The 15067-nt window shown below is 37.6% G+C and overlaps 3 protein-coding genes across 3 annotated transcripts; 1 reads left to right on the top strand and 2 right to left on the bottom strand.

Moving 5' to 3' along the window:
• Positions 1-5212: 5212 nt before the first annotated feature.
• On the bottom strand, positions 5213-8346 carry LOC118754794 (protein SPT2 homolog). The gene is given in 6 exon segments (XM_036489671.1): positions 5213-5501; positions 5557-5680; positions 5753-6875; positions 6934-7251; positions 7253-7285; positions 8094-8346. Coding segments are annotated over 6 exon segments (1830 nt in total). The 5' UTR covers positions 8154-8346; the 3' UTR covers positions 5213-5329.
• Positions 8347-8762: 416 nt separating this feature from the next.
• Positions 8763-12143, top strand: LOC118754793 (LIM domain-containing protein jub-like). The gene is made up of 7 exons (XM_036489670.1): positions 8763-10025; positions 10095-10491; positions 10560-10700; positions 10757-10926; positions 10988-11050; positions 11121-11286; positions 11439-12143. Exons 1-7 carry the CDS (start codon positions 9027-9029, stop codon positions 11687-11689), a joined length of 2187 nt encoding a protein of 728 aa, XP_036345563.1. The 5' UTR covers positions 8763-9026; the 3' UTR covers positions 11690-12143.
• On the bottom strand, positions 11975-15063 carry LOC118754795 (nuclear pore complex protein Nup93-1-like; the record flags this gene model as incomplete). The annotated part of the gene is given in 12 exon segments (XM_036489672.1): positions 11975-12344; positions 12412-12716; positions 12786-12912; positions 12976-13099; positions 13196-13442; positions 13513-13873; positions 13948-14089; positions 14147-14380; positions 14449-14525; positions 14527-14697; positions 14759-14938; positions 15007-15063. Coding segments are annotated over 12 exon segments (2145 nt in total), but the record flags the coding sequence as incomplete, so codon positions are not given.
• Between the last annotated feature and the right edge of the window lie 4 nt (positions 15064-15067).

The raw sequence follows: 15067 nt of genomic DNA, 5'->3' as shown, positions 1-15067 counted from the left end.
CAGGACTCAACCTCATCGTGCTTGTTGCGAGTCATCACAATGGCCTCCAAAATCAGTTAACGTGAATCCGTTGGATTACTTCAGTGATGAGCAAAATAGCTTCCAGGATCCTTTTGCACTTCGGAGCCGGCTTGGCAGATTTAGGTGCTAGATGAGGGGTAACATCAAGAGCCAGCGTGAAGGGGGGAAGATGGCCATATTAAAAGTTCTTGTACTCCGACTCTCATTACTAATACACACTTACATAGGTCTCTTTTTATGCGTTTTTTTTTAATGCGGATTTGAATTTATGCGGTTTTTTAAACCATTTTTTTCGCTGTAGCGATTTTGCTTTTTTGGGAGCCTTCATTACTTTTTTTCAGTGTGTAAGAGACAATGCTGCTGATAAATTAATGACTTAAGTCGATAACCTTTCAAAGTAATTGGAGTACCAGGTGTGTGTGATCTACATAATAATAGAATCCATAAATGACAGCTAAGTTGTCGTCACCAATGTTTCAAGTTCAACAGAATCGTAGGAGTTGTGATAAAGTTATGAAAGCCTGTTTGCAAAAATATAAACAAGTTGGCTAGATTATAATGCAAAAGACAAGCCTCCAAAAGGCGCTAGCAGAAATGCATGCATGGGTATATGTACATACTACCGAGTTGTGTCTACATACATATATCATTGCATTATTATTGTTGTTTAAATACGCGTGATACCGTTATACATTAATGCTGGTTATATGTGTAAATTGTTACATATATGTATGGATGTGGTTGCAAAAGTTGACTATTTTTTTGGTTTCTTTAACAAATTATTGGAAGGCCAACAGCAAGCGAACCAGTTGTGGGAATCACTTAAAACCGGTCCATGGTGCTGCAATCAAGTTTCTAAACTGCTCATTAATAACAATAGTTATTACTTCTTGCAGTCGCTTGCTCACGAAGAAAAAAATTAGATTCGAAAGTGAAGGTTTTGAGTACTTTTGTGCTATACGAAAATCTGCCAGCACACCAATTTTGTATGGAACATTTTGGTAAAACTGCAGTAGATACCACGCAGTTAGGCAGTCTATCAAACTACAGCACGTACCTACTTGCCCCACCACCCATCGCTTCATCCTATTTATTATTAATCATGGCAGACGCGAACCAAAATTGCAACAGCAATGAATCACCCGAACAGTGTATCTATGTTGGTTACAAAAAAACTACCAACAGCAAAACGACCACTCTTTTGCTAAGCTAATGCTTTTCCGAACGCGTTTAAATATCTGATGAAATTTTTGGATAATTTAACAAATACTCGGAACGTGCCTGTTAATCTTATTGTTAGTGAATTATGTACATATGTACATACATATAAGGCATATTACAAGGACATAATATGATTAAATGTGTGAGGTAAAGAAAGCGTGAGCTAACATGACTTAAAAAATTAAGTAATATAAATGGAACAAATAACCCACAATACGAATGGTCAGGAAATCGTAGAACACTCACCTTTTCTTTCGTTTCCTTGGCCGCTTTCAGTTTTCGAACCAAATCGCCTTGAGTTTTAATTTCTTCGAGTATCTGCTCACGCGTCTCACTCATTCTACTCCACACAAATGTCTATATTTTTTCTAACACACAGCTTATAAGTTTTTAGGAAGTTTGTAGACCCGTCTACGGACCAATTGGGGCCAAATATTTAACACTCCAAGTCTACGCGCACTCTTTACACTAAACTGCTTTTTGAAAAAGTCTGACGCCAATTATATTATTCCATTCGAATTTCACTTAACTTTTTAGAAATTATCGCAAGAAAATGTATTCTCAAGCCACAAAACACACACGCGGTGAAAAATGAATGCAGTTGAAGGAATATGCAAGAAAAATTTACTTGTTTGACATTTCGATTTGACGTTTGCCGTACACTGCATTACCTGCCGTTGTTGCACTGCGGTTCCGACTTTATGTTGAGGTTTTTCAATTTTTCCGCTGAATCGGTTAAGGTAAGTTCCCATGGTCGTTCGAAAGTCAAAATTTCTAAAATCACTACCTTTGTTTTATTGCCACATATTTAGGTATATTAATCGACAAAGATTTTTTTAATTCCGATTGAATTTCAACCCCATTCAATTTTAATTCAAAGTGACTTTGGTAGAAGGTCACCCGGAAGTGAATTGCCGCGAGTTGAGACCCGCCTGATTGACTCAATTCGGCATGGATCTTAAAAAAATGTACATGTGCATATGTATAATTGAAGCCAGGGTCCTTACTCTGTAGTTCGATTCGAAAGAAAATTTGTTCGCTTTCGAACGATTGGTACTCTGAAAGCACCTTTCGAGTAAAGCTGAAATTAGTCGAGAACGCAGAACGTATACTTAAACGCAGTCTGTATACGCAGAATTTTGTCTATTACTGGAGCCCTCAGTGTTGCTTACTACACTGTTGCCACTCTTCAATGCCTTTTCATAAACTTACCCTTTCAACCACAATTTTTCGTGCTATAATAGATTGTAACTAAATATAAACTACTTAGTTTTCAACAAAAACCTTATTTAATAGTAAATTTCAAATATTTTAAACATATTTCGAATAGGAACTTATAACTTTTTTACCATCTGCAAAACTGACGAAGTGGCAACCATCTAAAGAAGGAGAAATCAGCTGACACGGAAAAATCTAAATTCCGCAGATTTCTGCGCTACGGGCTACAACTACACAAAAATTCTGCGGTGTTGAGTTTTCATTTACATGGCGCTTTGGTAAGACAGATCGTGTCAGCTGACTCGGGTTTACGTACCGGTAGGTTTACGTTCTTGACTAATTTCAGCTTAACATTCGTGCGATATTCGAATTCCATTATGTTCTTTTCGAATTTTATTTATCCCCTTTCGAATTTTCGGAAATATGGTACTTCCTGCTTCGAAAGCCAATGCCAAAATGCTGGAATTGTAACAGGCTAACCTAATATTCGCGGCTTGCGTTTTAGTACGCATGCCGTCGAATTTGTTTTTTTTGCGTCACCCGAAATTGACTTGCATGCGTTTGCATTTGATTTCATTGAGCGAAACGTCAAATCAAAATGTCACGCAGAACAAAAATTGGAAATTGAGTTAGCTTCATACGCACGCCGTTCAATTTCGGTATATAAATGAAACTCATTCATATATACTCAGGGAAAACAATTGCTTTAGACTCCCACTTTATAGAACAGAGGTAGACAAAAAAAATATATTTTATAAAGGTTTAAAGTGTTTTAATGAGTTACCGCCACATGTAAAAGACTGTGATAACTTTGTTGCTTTTAAAAGACAACTATTTGATCACTGTAAAACTCTGGCTATTAGGTAGGAGAGCACGGAACGGAATGGAAACCAGGCCTTTCCATCCGACCAAGCAGCAAATGATCTAGCATACGAAAGCTTCCGACTATGCCCAACAGCCTGACCATAACGCGGAGCGGAAACTAGACCTTTCCGCCCGCCTCACATCACGGAATCCAGCGTCAGGGTTTGCATATTAATGACGACGGGAACATGGATCGGAGACTCGGCCTTTCCGACCGTGACTATCAACTCGTGAGCAACGCGGAGCGGAAACAAGGTCTTTCCGCCTGCTGCACATAGTACATATTTAAAGGTAGACTGGAGACTAGGCCTCGCCAGCTACCAAACTAGTTAGACAATATACATTTATATAGGTTATTTGATAGTTTTAGAAACATAAACAGCTTTGTAATTGAAAATTTAAACTTACATATACGCATACTTTGTTATATATTAAAAATACCTATCTGTACTTTTAAGTCGCAAGACTGTAACAAATAAATAAATAAAAATAAATAAAAATAAAATTTCGGTTGATCTCATACAAGTTGCATTTGTATAAGAAATTTTTGACAATAAATTGGCGGCGTGCGTGAATATTAGGTTAGCCTGTAAGAAAATTCTATTCGACAGCAACCAAGCACTCAGCCGTCCGCAAAAATATAAGTAATTGCAATAATAATTGTGAAAATATGTATTCTTTTAATCAAAAAATCATTTTTAGGACAACTAAAATCAAACAACCGAATACAAATCCTCGGCAATTTGAAAAATTGGTGTTTTCTCAATGGATTTACACACTTCAATGAGGCAGCGTGACATTGACTGCTGAGAAAGGCCTACGTGTTGGTATTGACCAATTTGGTGTTGGTATCCTCCTTGCCACAATAATTTCAGTGCAGCGGACGCAGTGGCAGTGGCAGTTTTTCGAAATCAGCTGTTTTTTAGAAAGTGCGATGTCTACAGTGTTGCTCTCTTTTTTCGAATATCTTCGAATTCGATTCGAACGAACTATGGAGTACGAACGGGGCTTCGATTCGAATTTTGCTTTCGAACAGAACAAGCTTTCGACTCGAACCCAGGTTTCAATTATACATATGCACATGTACATTTTTTTTTAAGATATACTACGTATGTATGTATGTATATAAAACAAGTATAAGATATGCCAATGAAAAAGTTTACACATATAATTATACACATAAATAAGGATGAACTTGTGTGTAAAAGCCTTTTTCGATTCGCCATTTCTCTGCTCGCTTGAGGTCATCTCTACTAGCTTAACAAAAAATTTGTTTTTTAAAACAACCATGTTATCGAGCAGAGAGAATTCAAGCGTGTGCAGTTACAGCTGCTTAGCTCGATAGAGGTTGTTTAAATCAGTGATTTAGCGTAGCCATAAATTTAATTAAGCAATAAATAAACTCGAATTATGACTGCGCGTATAAAACAATACAACTCATTTGACAATGGGAAGGTCGTTGAAATGTACACTCTATATGTGTTTTCACCATCAATTAAATTTAAGAGCATTTTCGAGTATGTTATGCTAGATTTCCACCAGCATTAAATGGCAAAAATTTGTATGACAAACTTGGGCATTAAAAACTATTTTTGTCATTACGTTAAAAAATTTGTCATTAAATTCATTTCCACATGTCATTTTTTAAATGCCCCCAATTTTTTGTAATTTTAATGTCCAGTGGAAATTCCGCATTATTAAAAAAATTTATTTTACACTTTCCTTTATATGTTCATATAAATCAAATACGAATACATGTGTACATTATAAATACATTTTTTTTTGATAACTTAAATATATTCATGTTAATATTTATGTACAGTTATAAATATTGTGGCTAGTTTATACTAATTCAAATCAAAGCATTTCACAATGAAAACAAAATGTGTAACAAAGTTCGAAAGAATTGAATAGAAGGGTGAAAGCAACCAACCAAAACCTATTTAATTTAAACTCACACAATTATCAGTATATTGCAAATTATAACATCAATTAGAGCATTTAATTAGAGTTTTCGCTTCTTAGCCAACATCTTTCGGCGCTTTTCCATTGCCTCCAATTTCATGTCTTCTAAGTCCTCCTGTATACCAATCTTCTTGCTAATATACTCCTCCCGCTGCACTTGCGCGAAATTGGATTCCATAGCGGCATCATCGTTGTCATCTAAATCACGATACCTGTAAAGTTAAAACAAAATTAATGACAGTTCATTTTTATTTATTCGTTTTTTACTTTTGCTTATCATAGCCAAAGATTGCCCGGATATGTGATGAGTAATCTTCTTCTTCGTCACCGTCGTCAATAAAATCGTCCATTTCAGAATCGTATTCGGAATCGTCATCTTCGATGCGCAGTCCTGTCGAATGAGGAACATTATTGTTTATCTCTAGTTATAAGCATTTAAAAATTAAAAAATTCTGTAACCTACTTTTATTTGGTTGTGGTTTCTTTGTTTCTTTACCCCGATTGCGCTGTACATCTGGCGCTGGAAACTGTCGCGCCTTTTGTACATCAGGTGGAGGAAATTGTCGTGGTTTCGCCGATTTTGTATCACGTGGCGGAAATTCACGAGACGGACCGTTAAACAGATTTTTGTTTGAGGAACTACCATAAGGATTCTTACTACTGCCGCTGCTATTGCCTAAGGCACTGGACGATGGTACCGACTTCGAATTGGTTGACGCTGCAGTTGATTTGTTTGGTATGGAATGAGATTGTTTGGTACTTACTGATGATGACGACACAGCAGATGAGGATGTTACTTTCGCATGCGAATTCAGTGCATCCTTTTGTGACGACATTAAAGAAGTTGAGGAAGAAGTATGTGGCTTTTTAAAACCATTTGTTCCGCTAGTGGCTGTGGAAGGTTTTACGGAAACAATGCCGGCTTTGTTGGTTAGTGATTGAGCAGTAGTCGACGTGTTTGGTTTTGTTGATTGATTTAATTTTGGTATACGTCCATTTGGTTCCATACGCGCCGGAGCACTCGAAGAGGAGCTACTGTTACTAATTTCTCGTCGTTCCTTTGTGCTGCCCGAACCAATAGTGCGCTCTTTTTCCCGCTCACGGTCTCTACGTTCACGCGCTTCCTTTGCACGCTGGCGCTCCTCCATTTCTTTCTTCTCTTTCATTGTTAGCAAGCGTTCTGGCTCTTTTTTCTTGACAACGGGTAGTATTTCAACTGGTTCATGTTGCTTTTTCTCGGCAAGTTTAAGTAAAGCCTGAAAGTCCATTGGTGGGGGTAGGGGTTTTCGATTCTTCTTACGTTGTTGCTCCTCTTCACGCTTCTTACGTTCTTCTTCCCGCCGTTCGGCTTCAGGATCATAAAGAGATTTGGATGAGCTGGGACGCACTATGCTTGGTTCCTTTGGTTCCTTGCCACTGGTACTTACAGCAGTGGTGATGCTTGATACTCGTTGACCTTTGTGACCTCTCTTTTCTTCAATTTCACGCGTAATTGCTGCCTTCACGCGCTCCTTAGTACCTGAGAGATCTTTGAGCGATTGTGGTCGACTAGGAGCAAATCCTTTGTCCTCTTTTACGTCTTTTACCTATTTATGATATGGCTTTTTAAGTTTTTCTTTTCTAGTTTCATGAAAACTTACATACCTTTTCAATGTATTTTGCATAAAAAGCATTTGCCTCTGTCGAAACATATCCGTAGTCGTCCTGATCTGGTTGATCCGGACCTGCCATAGTAACAGCAGTGTGGTCGGAGTTGACTGCATCATCCAAAACAGATTTATTTGCGGATTTTGTGACTTTTAGCATTTTTTTAATTTTGTTTTTGGACTTTTCATCTCGCATCGATAGTAAATCTGCCAGTTTCTGTTGCTTATCCTTCTCTCGCTCGCGTTCTTCCTGTTCACGTTTTTGAAGGAATTTCTGTATATTTGCAGACAACTTTTTATCCTTTGACTCTTTTTTTTGGTGGGGCAAATTTGGTGCTGTAGTATTTACTCTGAGAAATCGGAAATAAAATTATGTATAGCTAATCCGAATGAAAAAAGTTTAGAAAATGACCCGAAAATTAAAAATGCGTTCCCAAATTGGTATGCAACAGCAATTTTTATCTAGACAGAAGGAATTGGTCTAAAAAAAAAACTTTTACATGTTATTTTAAATGGTTTAGAAATCCGCCCATTGACTTAGCAATTATGCTTCGCTTTAGTTAAGTGCAAGTTGCTCTTATTTGGGTGACATGACTCTATTAGATAAGAGATTTGCTTTGTTGCAGAGAATTGTAAAAATTTAGAACGAAATCAATAGACCCATATATATATTATTTTATTAAGAAGCTACTAGCATAACCGAAGTTAACGAGAAACGTTGCAAATTATAATTTCGCATTCAAAAACTTAGTAGCGTTTATTATATTAGTTCTATTTGAGTGTGCAAGTTGGGTATTTAAAAGTTTTCTTCAAAAAAAAGTGTTAAATTTCCGGGAAATAGAAGAGATTCTGTGTGCAAGTTCTGACGACGACGACAAACCTATAACATCTGAAGTTATTTGCATTTATTTTTAGGATTCGAAACATCTCGAAAGGCACAACTGAATTTTTAAGTGAGTCTCCCATCTGCTATGAAGACCAACTGGAATATTTCGAGTGAATATTTTCAATGAATAATTGATATTTTTATATACATATGTATTATAAGGATTGTCAAATACTGCAAATCCTGCCACGTATTGGATAACTCCAAGATGCTGTATATCTGGGTGGTATTGAACCCACCAAACAACTGTGTTGGTTTTGCTCCTTGCTTACCTCATTTTTACTGCTTTCACTATTTTTCTTTGCCACATGCAGCAAGGTTCCAAAATCCATTTTTGAACAATGTAAATTTATTGCTTACGAGATATGACTATATTTAACTCCGAAACTGCACTAAATATAGGGCATTTCTGTATTTTCTTACCGATCACGTTACTTTTACGATTTTACCAAATCCGAAAACACTGAAATATGCATAAAAATTTTACGAAGACTGACAGAATTTATTGCTATTCGATAATTGATAGGAAAAATTCCCCAGTGTTGTATTTGTACCCATAATAAAGAGGGGAATTTTTATACAGGGCTGTCATGATGAAATAAATATATTTATTATTATTTCACCATGCAGGGCTGTATTTGTTTTAGAGTATTCGTAAATCTCTGAATCGAGATTTTAGGGGTTTTTACAGGTATTTCTGTAGTTTTCATAAATTACTGGATGGTAGACGTTAAAATTTCTGTCTTAGTTACATCTTTTTAGACAAGAACCAAATAACAAAAAACAATCAGAACCAAATAACGTTCTACTTCAATTAAAATTAAACTTTCGAAACAGATGTTCACCATGACAATTAACAAAATTGTAGTTCATCATAATAGGGACACGGCAGCTCTGGGCTAACTTCTCGTATCTAATAGGGAGGCCGCTCTCATTTTTATCTTTTATGTGCTCCAAATTGGAGTAGCCTATTTTTCACTTTTAGTGGCAACTCCAAGGAGGGATTTCATTTACTTCATTCTTGTTCATCATAGGCTCCTGAAAATTCCGGAAATTCCTTTGTGTGTTTGATCATCCCTTTCTTAAACGTTTCATTGTGCATTTCGAAAACTCATGAGCAAAGCAATTGTATAGATTCGTTAATGGTACCGGTGTAATCAAGAACTTCGACTCTATAAAGACATCGAATTTGCGGAGTTTAATCGATGGCTAGTCAACGCCGCAATGAAAACCTTAGCGAAGCAATGCAACGCCTTCAAATGGGCGATGAGAAAATTGGACTTAGTTCTCCCAAACATCCCATTGTAGCGAATTACATACGGCAACATATAGGTAATACCCCTGCACAGCAGCAACAATCTGCCGAGGAGTATAAATTGTATGAACGTACGAATATCATTGCTTCTTCTAAGTATGCCACACCCCGTGCGATTGAACAGTTGTCCGGTGATGCAAGCACAAGCATTGTTCCACTTTCACAACCTGCATCCAATGGGAATATTGCAGGTGTGGGTAATAGTCCACATTATGCTGGTCGTAATATAATGTATGAACAAAAATCATCGAAGCATTCGCCTGTTTATGAAAATCTAGAATTTTGTGGCGTCGGCGCAGCTGTCTCGCCTGCTCCATACTTTGATTCGGCACACAAGAGAGCACAACCCCAAAGCCCTACTGCGAATCCTTCACGTGGTCAATATATGGTGATGCATGCCAGTACCAATAGTGGGCGATTTGCCCATACACCAGTACCAGATCATCATACGGACAATGCGCCAATTTACGAAAATATTATACCACATTCTGGACAGCGTGCACAACCGCAGGCTTCGCCTGCAACTGCTACTATTTATCAACACGTCGAGATGTCACCACAAATTGGCGTTGTTGGTAGTGGTGGTGCCATGCCGCTAGCACCGCATCACATACGTGAAAACTCGGGTCTAGATATGACCGCGGTGTTAGCCTCACCAATGCATCGACGGAGCACCTCGAATTCCTCACTGAAAACAGCAACGTCCAATAGCACTGCGGCTGCTACTGGGGGTGGCAGCGGTTTATCATCGCCAACACAGCGTTACCGCAATCTATCATTACCCAGTAGTACTAACAACGTACAAATATCGCCAACTAAATCAATGGCATCCAGTACAGCGAGCAGTAACGATTACAAACTATTGCAACACACTCCAATTAAAAATACAGTAAGTAAATAATAATTATGTACTTAAAAACTATGATTTAATACTAATATTAATTTAAAATTGTTTCAGCATCACTTTCCCACACATCATCCGATCATCAACGTATCGGTAAATCCAAACTACATTGAGGAAATCAACAGTTCTGATTATGTGTGCATGACGGCTAATTTGCATCGCCAGCCAGCGAGAAGCCCAACTGGAGGCGTAGCATCACTACGTTCAAATACTACGGCGATTGCTTTGAGCAACAGTGGACACCGAAAAATGTGCAATGAATCGCCTATTTATGTAGGCAGTAGTGGTGCAATTGAGACAGAAAAGTCTGCCTCGTTAGCTGGTGCACGTAAAATTTCGCCTATGAGCGAACGTAAATTCACGCAATCACCACTGGCTATACCTCAGCGCCCAATAACATCCGGTGGGGTTGCATCGTCCATATCACCGACGCCCTCTCAAAATAGTACTGGTGAGATATAGTGTTAACCTGTTACTTCGGGATGACTTTAATATTCAAAAAAATACCATTTATCTTAGGCCTCTCAAAGAATTTACTACCGTATAGCGTGACACCACCCCGTCCCATCGGTCCTACTGAAGCCCAACGTAAAATCGAAGAGCTCACTCGCCAATTAGAGGAAGAAATCGAACAAAGCGAAGAACAGGGAGAGTATTTTGGTAAGCCGTTTAATGAATTTTTTTTTTTAGTCTACTATTTGATTTATATTTTTAAGGAATTTGTCATACGTGTGGCGATAAGGTAAAAGGTGCTGGCCAGGCATGTCAGGCCATGGGAAATTTATATCACACAAATTGCTTTATTTGTTGCTCGTGTGGACGTGCATTGCGTGGCAAGGCGTTTTATAATGTTCACGGTCGCGTTTATTGCGAGGAGGATTACATGGTAAACAGAATAATACATGGTTTCAAACGAAGAGTATTTTTTTAAATACACATTTTTATAGTATTCGGGTTTCCAGCAAACTGCAGAAAAATGTGCAATTTGTGGACATTTGATAATGGAGATGGTATGTTTCGCCGATATGTGAATTATTGTTGAAACATTCAGTACATTATGTAACATATTTTTTATAAAAGATACTTCAAGCAATGGGCAAATCGTATCACCCGGGATGTTTCCGTTGCTGCATTTGTAATGAATGTTTAGACGGTGTACCTTTTACGGTGGATGTGGATCATAAAATTTACTGCGTTAATGATTATCACCGTATGTTTGCACCGAAATGTGCTAGTTGCGGCAAAGGTAAGGGACAAATATTTGCATATATACATGTGTTGTTTTCCACAAATAATCAGGCAGGTTCTGCAATTAACTTCCTGGTGAATTTCAACATAGCTCAATTTAAATTCAAAGCGAATTTGGTTACTTGTCTGAATATGTACAAATTCTTTTAGGTATTACACCTGTAGAAGGCACCGATGAAACGGTTCGGGTAGTGTCGATGGATAAAGATTTCCATGTCGATTGCTACATTTGTGAAGAGTGCGGCATGCAGCTTACAGATGAACCAGACAAACGCTGCTATCCATTAGACGGTCGCCTATTATGTCGCTCTTGTCACTTACAGCGTTTGGCTATGCAGCAGTCTTCCCCACACGTTCGACATCAGGAGCCAGTGTGCGCCTCATATCAGTATATGGGTTAAAGCGGCGGAGCAGTTGATAAGTCCATATAATTATAAATGTATGCATTCCTACTATTGTACGCGAGGTAAAAGATAAACAATTTAGTTTTTAAGGGATAAGATGTAACGCACAATTTATTTTGACGATAAAGTAAACAGCATTTATAGTTTCTTTTAATGCTTAAAAAAGTCACATACGCGGGACTCAAGTGTGACTTAAATAGTTACTCGAAATAAAAAAAAAAAAGATCAAAGAATTCCTTTAACATATTTCCATACATATGTATGTATATCGGATATGTACTCTATACATACATGCAATACATAATTGTGGAATTCATTGAATTAACGGTTTTGGAAGCGCTTTCTATTGCTCACGTAAATGCATTTATAGATATACATACATACCTACGACACTTTATTAAAGTATAAGCGGCAAAAATAAAGTTCACAGCGTTGCATTTAATTATATAAATTACAATCTATTTTATTTGTGTGGTTTTTTTTTCGTAACTTACATTTTTGTTTTAACGACTATTTTTAATTTCATGTGAATTCAGTGCATCAGGATTTCCGTTTGGACGAGTCTTTTATTCGTATCGCCAGGCATGCGATACGGTACTGTCGCGGCCATATTTGTAATAGCTTTCGCCTTCTCGCGCAGATGCTGTAATTGCTGCATAATAAAAAAAGCGAATAGTTTTCATTTTTCTAAATATATTTTTCGCGATATATTCACTTACACGATCGCGCCCGGTATCTACAATGCCAGTGTCACGTCCCTTAACACTTTTGTACTGAGCGTATAGTATATCCATGGCTGCCAACAGAATGTCAGGATACACCTTACAAATTTCCCCACCCAAGCGTTTAAAGTTATTTATGCATTCTTCAAGTTCATTCATTGACAATGGCACAAGTTTGGTGTTTGCGAGCACTTCCAAAGCCAATTGGTACTTCTGCTCGTGATAATAATCGAAGAATGAAACTAGTTCGCATAGTAAATTGAAGGTAGAAATAACTTGTGGGTCACACTCGATACGATTGCCTGTGAGAATATGAAAATAAAAAGAAAATAACTAAATACATTACTCAATTTGAACAATGTAAGTTTTACCGCGCATTCGTTCCCTAAAATCGGCCGCCATAATTGTTAAACGTTCGCGCAGCGAATCTTTTTTCGAACTTTGATGTACGACTTGTGAAAGAAGTATTGCAAGGTGGCGCAAAGATTGATTTTGCATCTAAAAACGAGTTTAAAAATTAAAATTCTAACAAATTTTTACTTAAAAGTTTTTTAGGCTTACGCAAGCAATGTCGAACAATTTGATAGCATCTTCGAACATCCCCTTGCTCACTAGCTCCTCGGCGGCCATGCCAGCAGCAGTTCGCGTGTCGAACTCAACACAATCGAACTGTTCGAAGAGACCACTAATTGGTAAGAAAAAGATAAATGCAGCGAGATATGTACATATAACAAACAACTCATGAAGTTCTACAAAAAAGAAGCTGAATTAGTTAACTTACCCCGACATAATGCCGTTTGGTTGCATCTTGCCAAATATCAAATCATAGTTGCGACATTCGATTGCCAAGTCACTTACACAGGCCAAAAACAAATTACGTCCCTCTGGATCTTTCAAATTTCGTAGGAAGAAGTAGTACTGCAGAGCTTCGGCGGGATCAGTGATTTCAAATTTCTTAACATACAATATTACTAAACGGGCAATATTTAACCGCCGCATAGGCATTGGATCTTCAATGTCGACCGATACTTTAAGTAAAAAATGAAAATTTATGTGAAAACTGAAAAAAAGTCCCAGTACAATTTGAATATTACTTACACAATGGCTCTTGCACATTACGTGGCCCTCCGATAAGGAACATCTCGTTCAACGCCAATGCAATATGAACAGCATGCGTGCGATATTGGTCAGTGCGTGCTAGGAACTCAATAGCTGCTTCGAATTGACCGGTCAATGCAAGAACTTGGAAGTACAGGTGCCGCTGTTCGCTGGCATTGAAATGCTTCTCGCCATACTTTTCAAGTATCATTGTTTGTAGGCCAGAATAGGTCAGCACTTCGGTGTTGTCATTGGACTCTGGGCGTAGTAAGGAGAGTTGAATCCAGAGAAAGTCATCGGTAGTTTTGGCAACTTCTAAGTGTTGTTCGTTAATGTCGCATCCTGCTATTATGCAGTAAACCTAGGAATTATGTATATTTGTATCGAAATTTTAAACTACCTATATACAAATATGCAATATGTGTTTACACCTACCGCCTTCTTATATGGATCAGTAGAATTTTTTATTTTATTGCAATAATGTAATCTTAACTGGCCTTCTAACTTGGAATTAATCTTTTGTTCTGGCTTGTTTATTTTGTCTTCCAGTACTTGTATGAAATCTTCGTGTCCCGCACTGCAGAGGTTGGAAAAAATTAAAATTGGAATAAAAATTTTTGATTATTTTGCTTACCCGCCCATTTGCATGCAACGTAGCGCCGATTGCACATCACCACAACGCAAACAAAAGTATACCATTGGCCAGAGTGGTTTGTTGTCAATACTCGCGTCCTGCAAGCCAAAACAATTCGCTTGGTTGAAAGTCAGACCTACAAATGAAGAAACTAAATTAAATGTACTTGGCACGCCCCCACGTTGAGCTTCGCGTAAATTGCTGCTAATGATTGTCGACATGTATAATTTATATCTGCAATACAAGAGGACAAATAACATTTATAATGCAAACAAGCATAATCTAATTTTAAATATACAAACCTATTTTCCAAATATTTTCTGGCTTGGTCAATAAATTGAGTTATTTGTGTGCGATTTTGTATGGGGTCGCGATTTTTTTGATACTGGTGCTATATTGACCATGTACTTCATGATTTCCCAAATTTCGTTGACTTTTTGATCTTCAAAACTTTCAGCCACCTTTGCGAATCTCTGCACCAAATTCGGACGAAAAGCGCCTTTGATGACACTGGTGTTATACTCATATACCTCACGCGCATACGCCATTTCCTATGAATAATTTAATTGTATTGATGAAATCAATGGCAAATTTCCCAAAAATTTAACCTACAACTCGGTTTAGACATGAACGCGTGCCAAAAGTTTCATTAAGCACAGTTTGTTCCGGTAATTTTTGTATATCGATCCAGTTCTGTGATGGACCAACCATTGCATTCAACAGGTTTACCTTGTCCTGTTGCCATTCATTACGTATACTCTCCCAGCAGCGCTTTTCTGCCGCCTCAAATGTCTGTGAATGAAACGTGATGAAACAAGTTAACTATGTATGCACACTCAAAATAGTTTTGTAGTACTTACACTTCTGTTTACTTCTTCGATCATGGATAATATAGCATTTTCCTTTTCGTTCTTCAAAAAA

Source organism: Rhagoletis pomonella, unplaced genomic scaffold (genome assembly GCF_013731165.1).
Source record: "Rhagoletis pomonella isolate Grant_MI unplaced genomic scaffold, Rhpom_1.0 Rhpom_scaffold_04638, whole genome shotgun sequence".
In the NCBI taxonomy this organism is placed as follows: Eukaryota; Metazoa; Arthropoda; class Insecta; order Diptera; family Tephritidae; genus Rhagoletis; species Rhagoletis pomonella.
Note: the sequence above shows the minus strand (reverse complement) of the source record. Positions and strands in the feature narration are given on the sequence as shown.

What these genes read in the sequence shown, in the direction of transcription:
- LOC118754793 (XM_036489670.1), top strand. Translation starts at nt 9,027, where the DNA reads ATGGCTAGTCAACGCCGCAATGAAAACCTTAGCGAAGCAATGCAACGC. An exon ending in ACACTCCAATTAAAAATACA is followed by an intron (nt 10,026 to 10,094) that starts GTAAGTAAATAA and finishes AAATTGTTTCAG; the next exon opens with CATCACTTTCCCACACATCA. An exon ending in GCCCTCTCAAAATAGTACTG is followed by an intron (nt 10,492 to 10,559) that starts GTGAGATATAGT and finishes CATTTATCTTAG; the next exon opens with GCCTCTCAAAGAATTTACTA.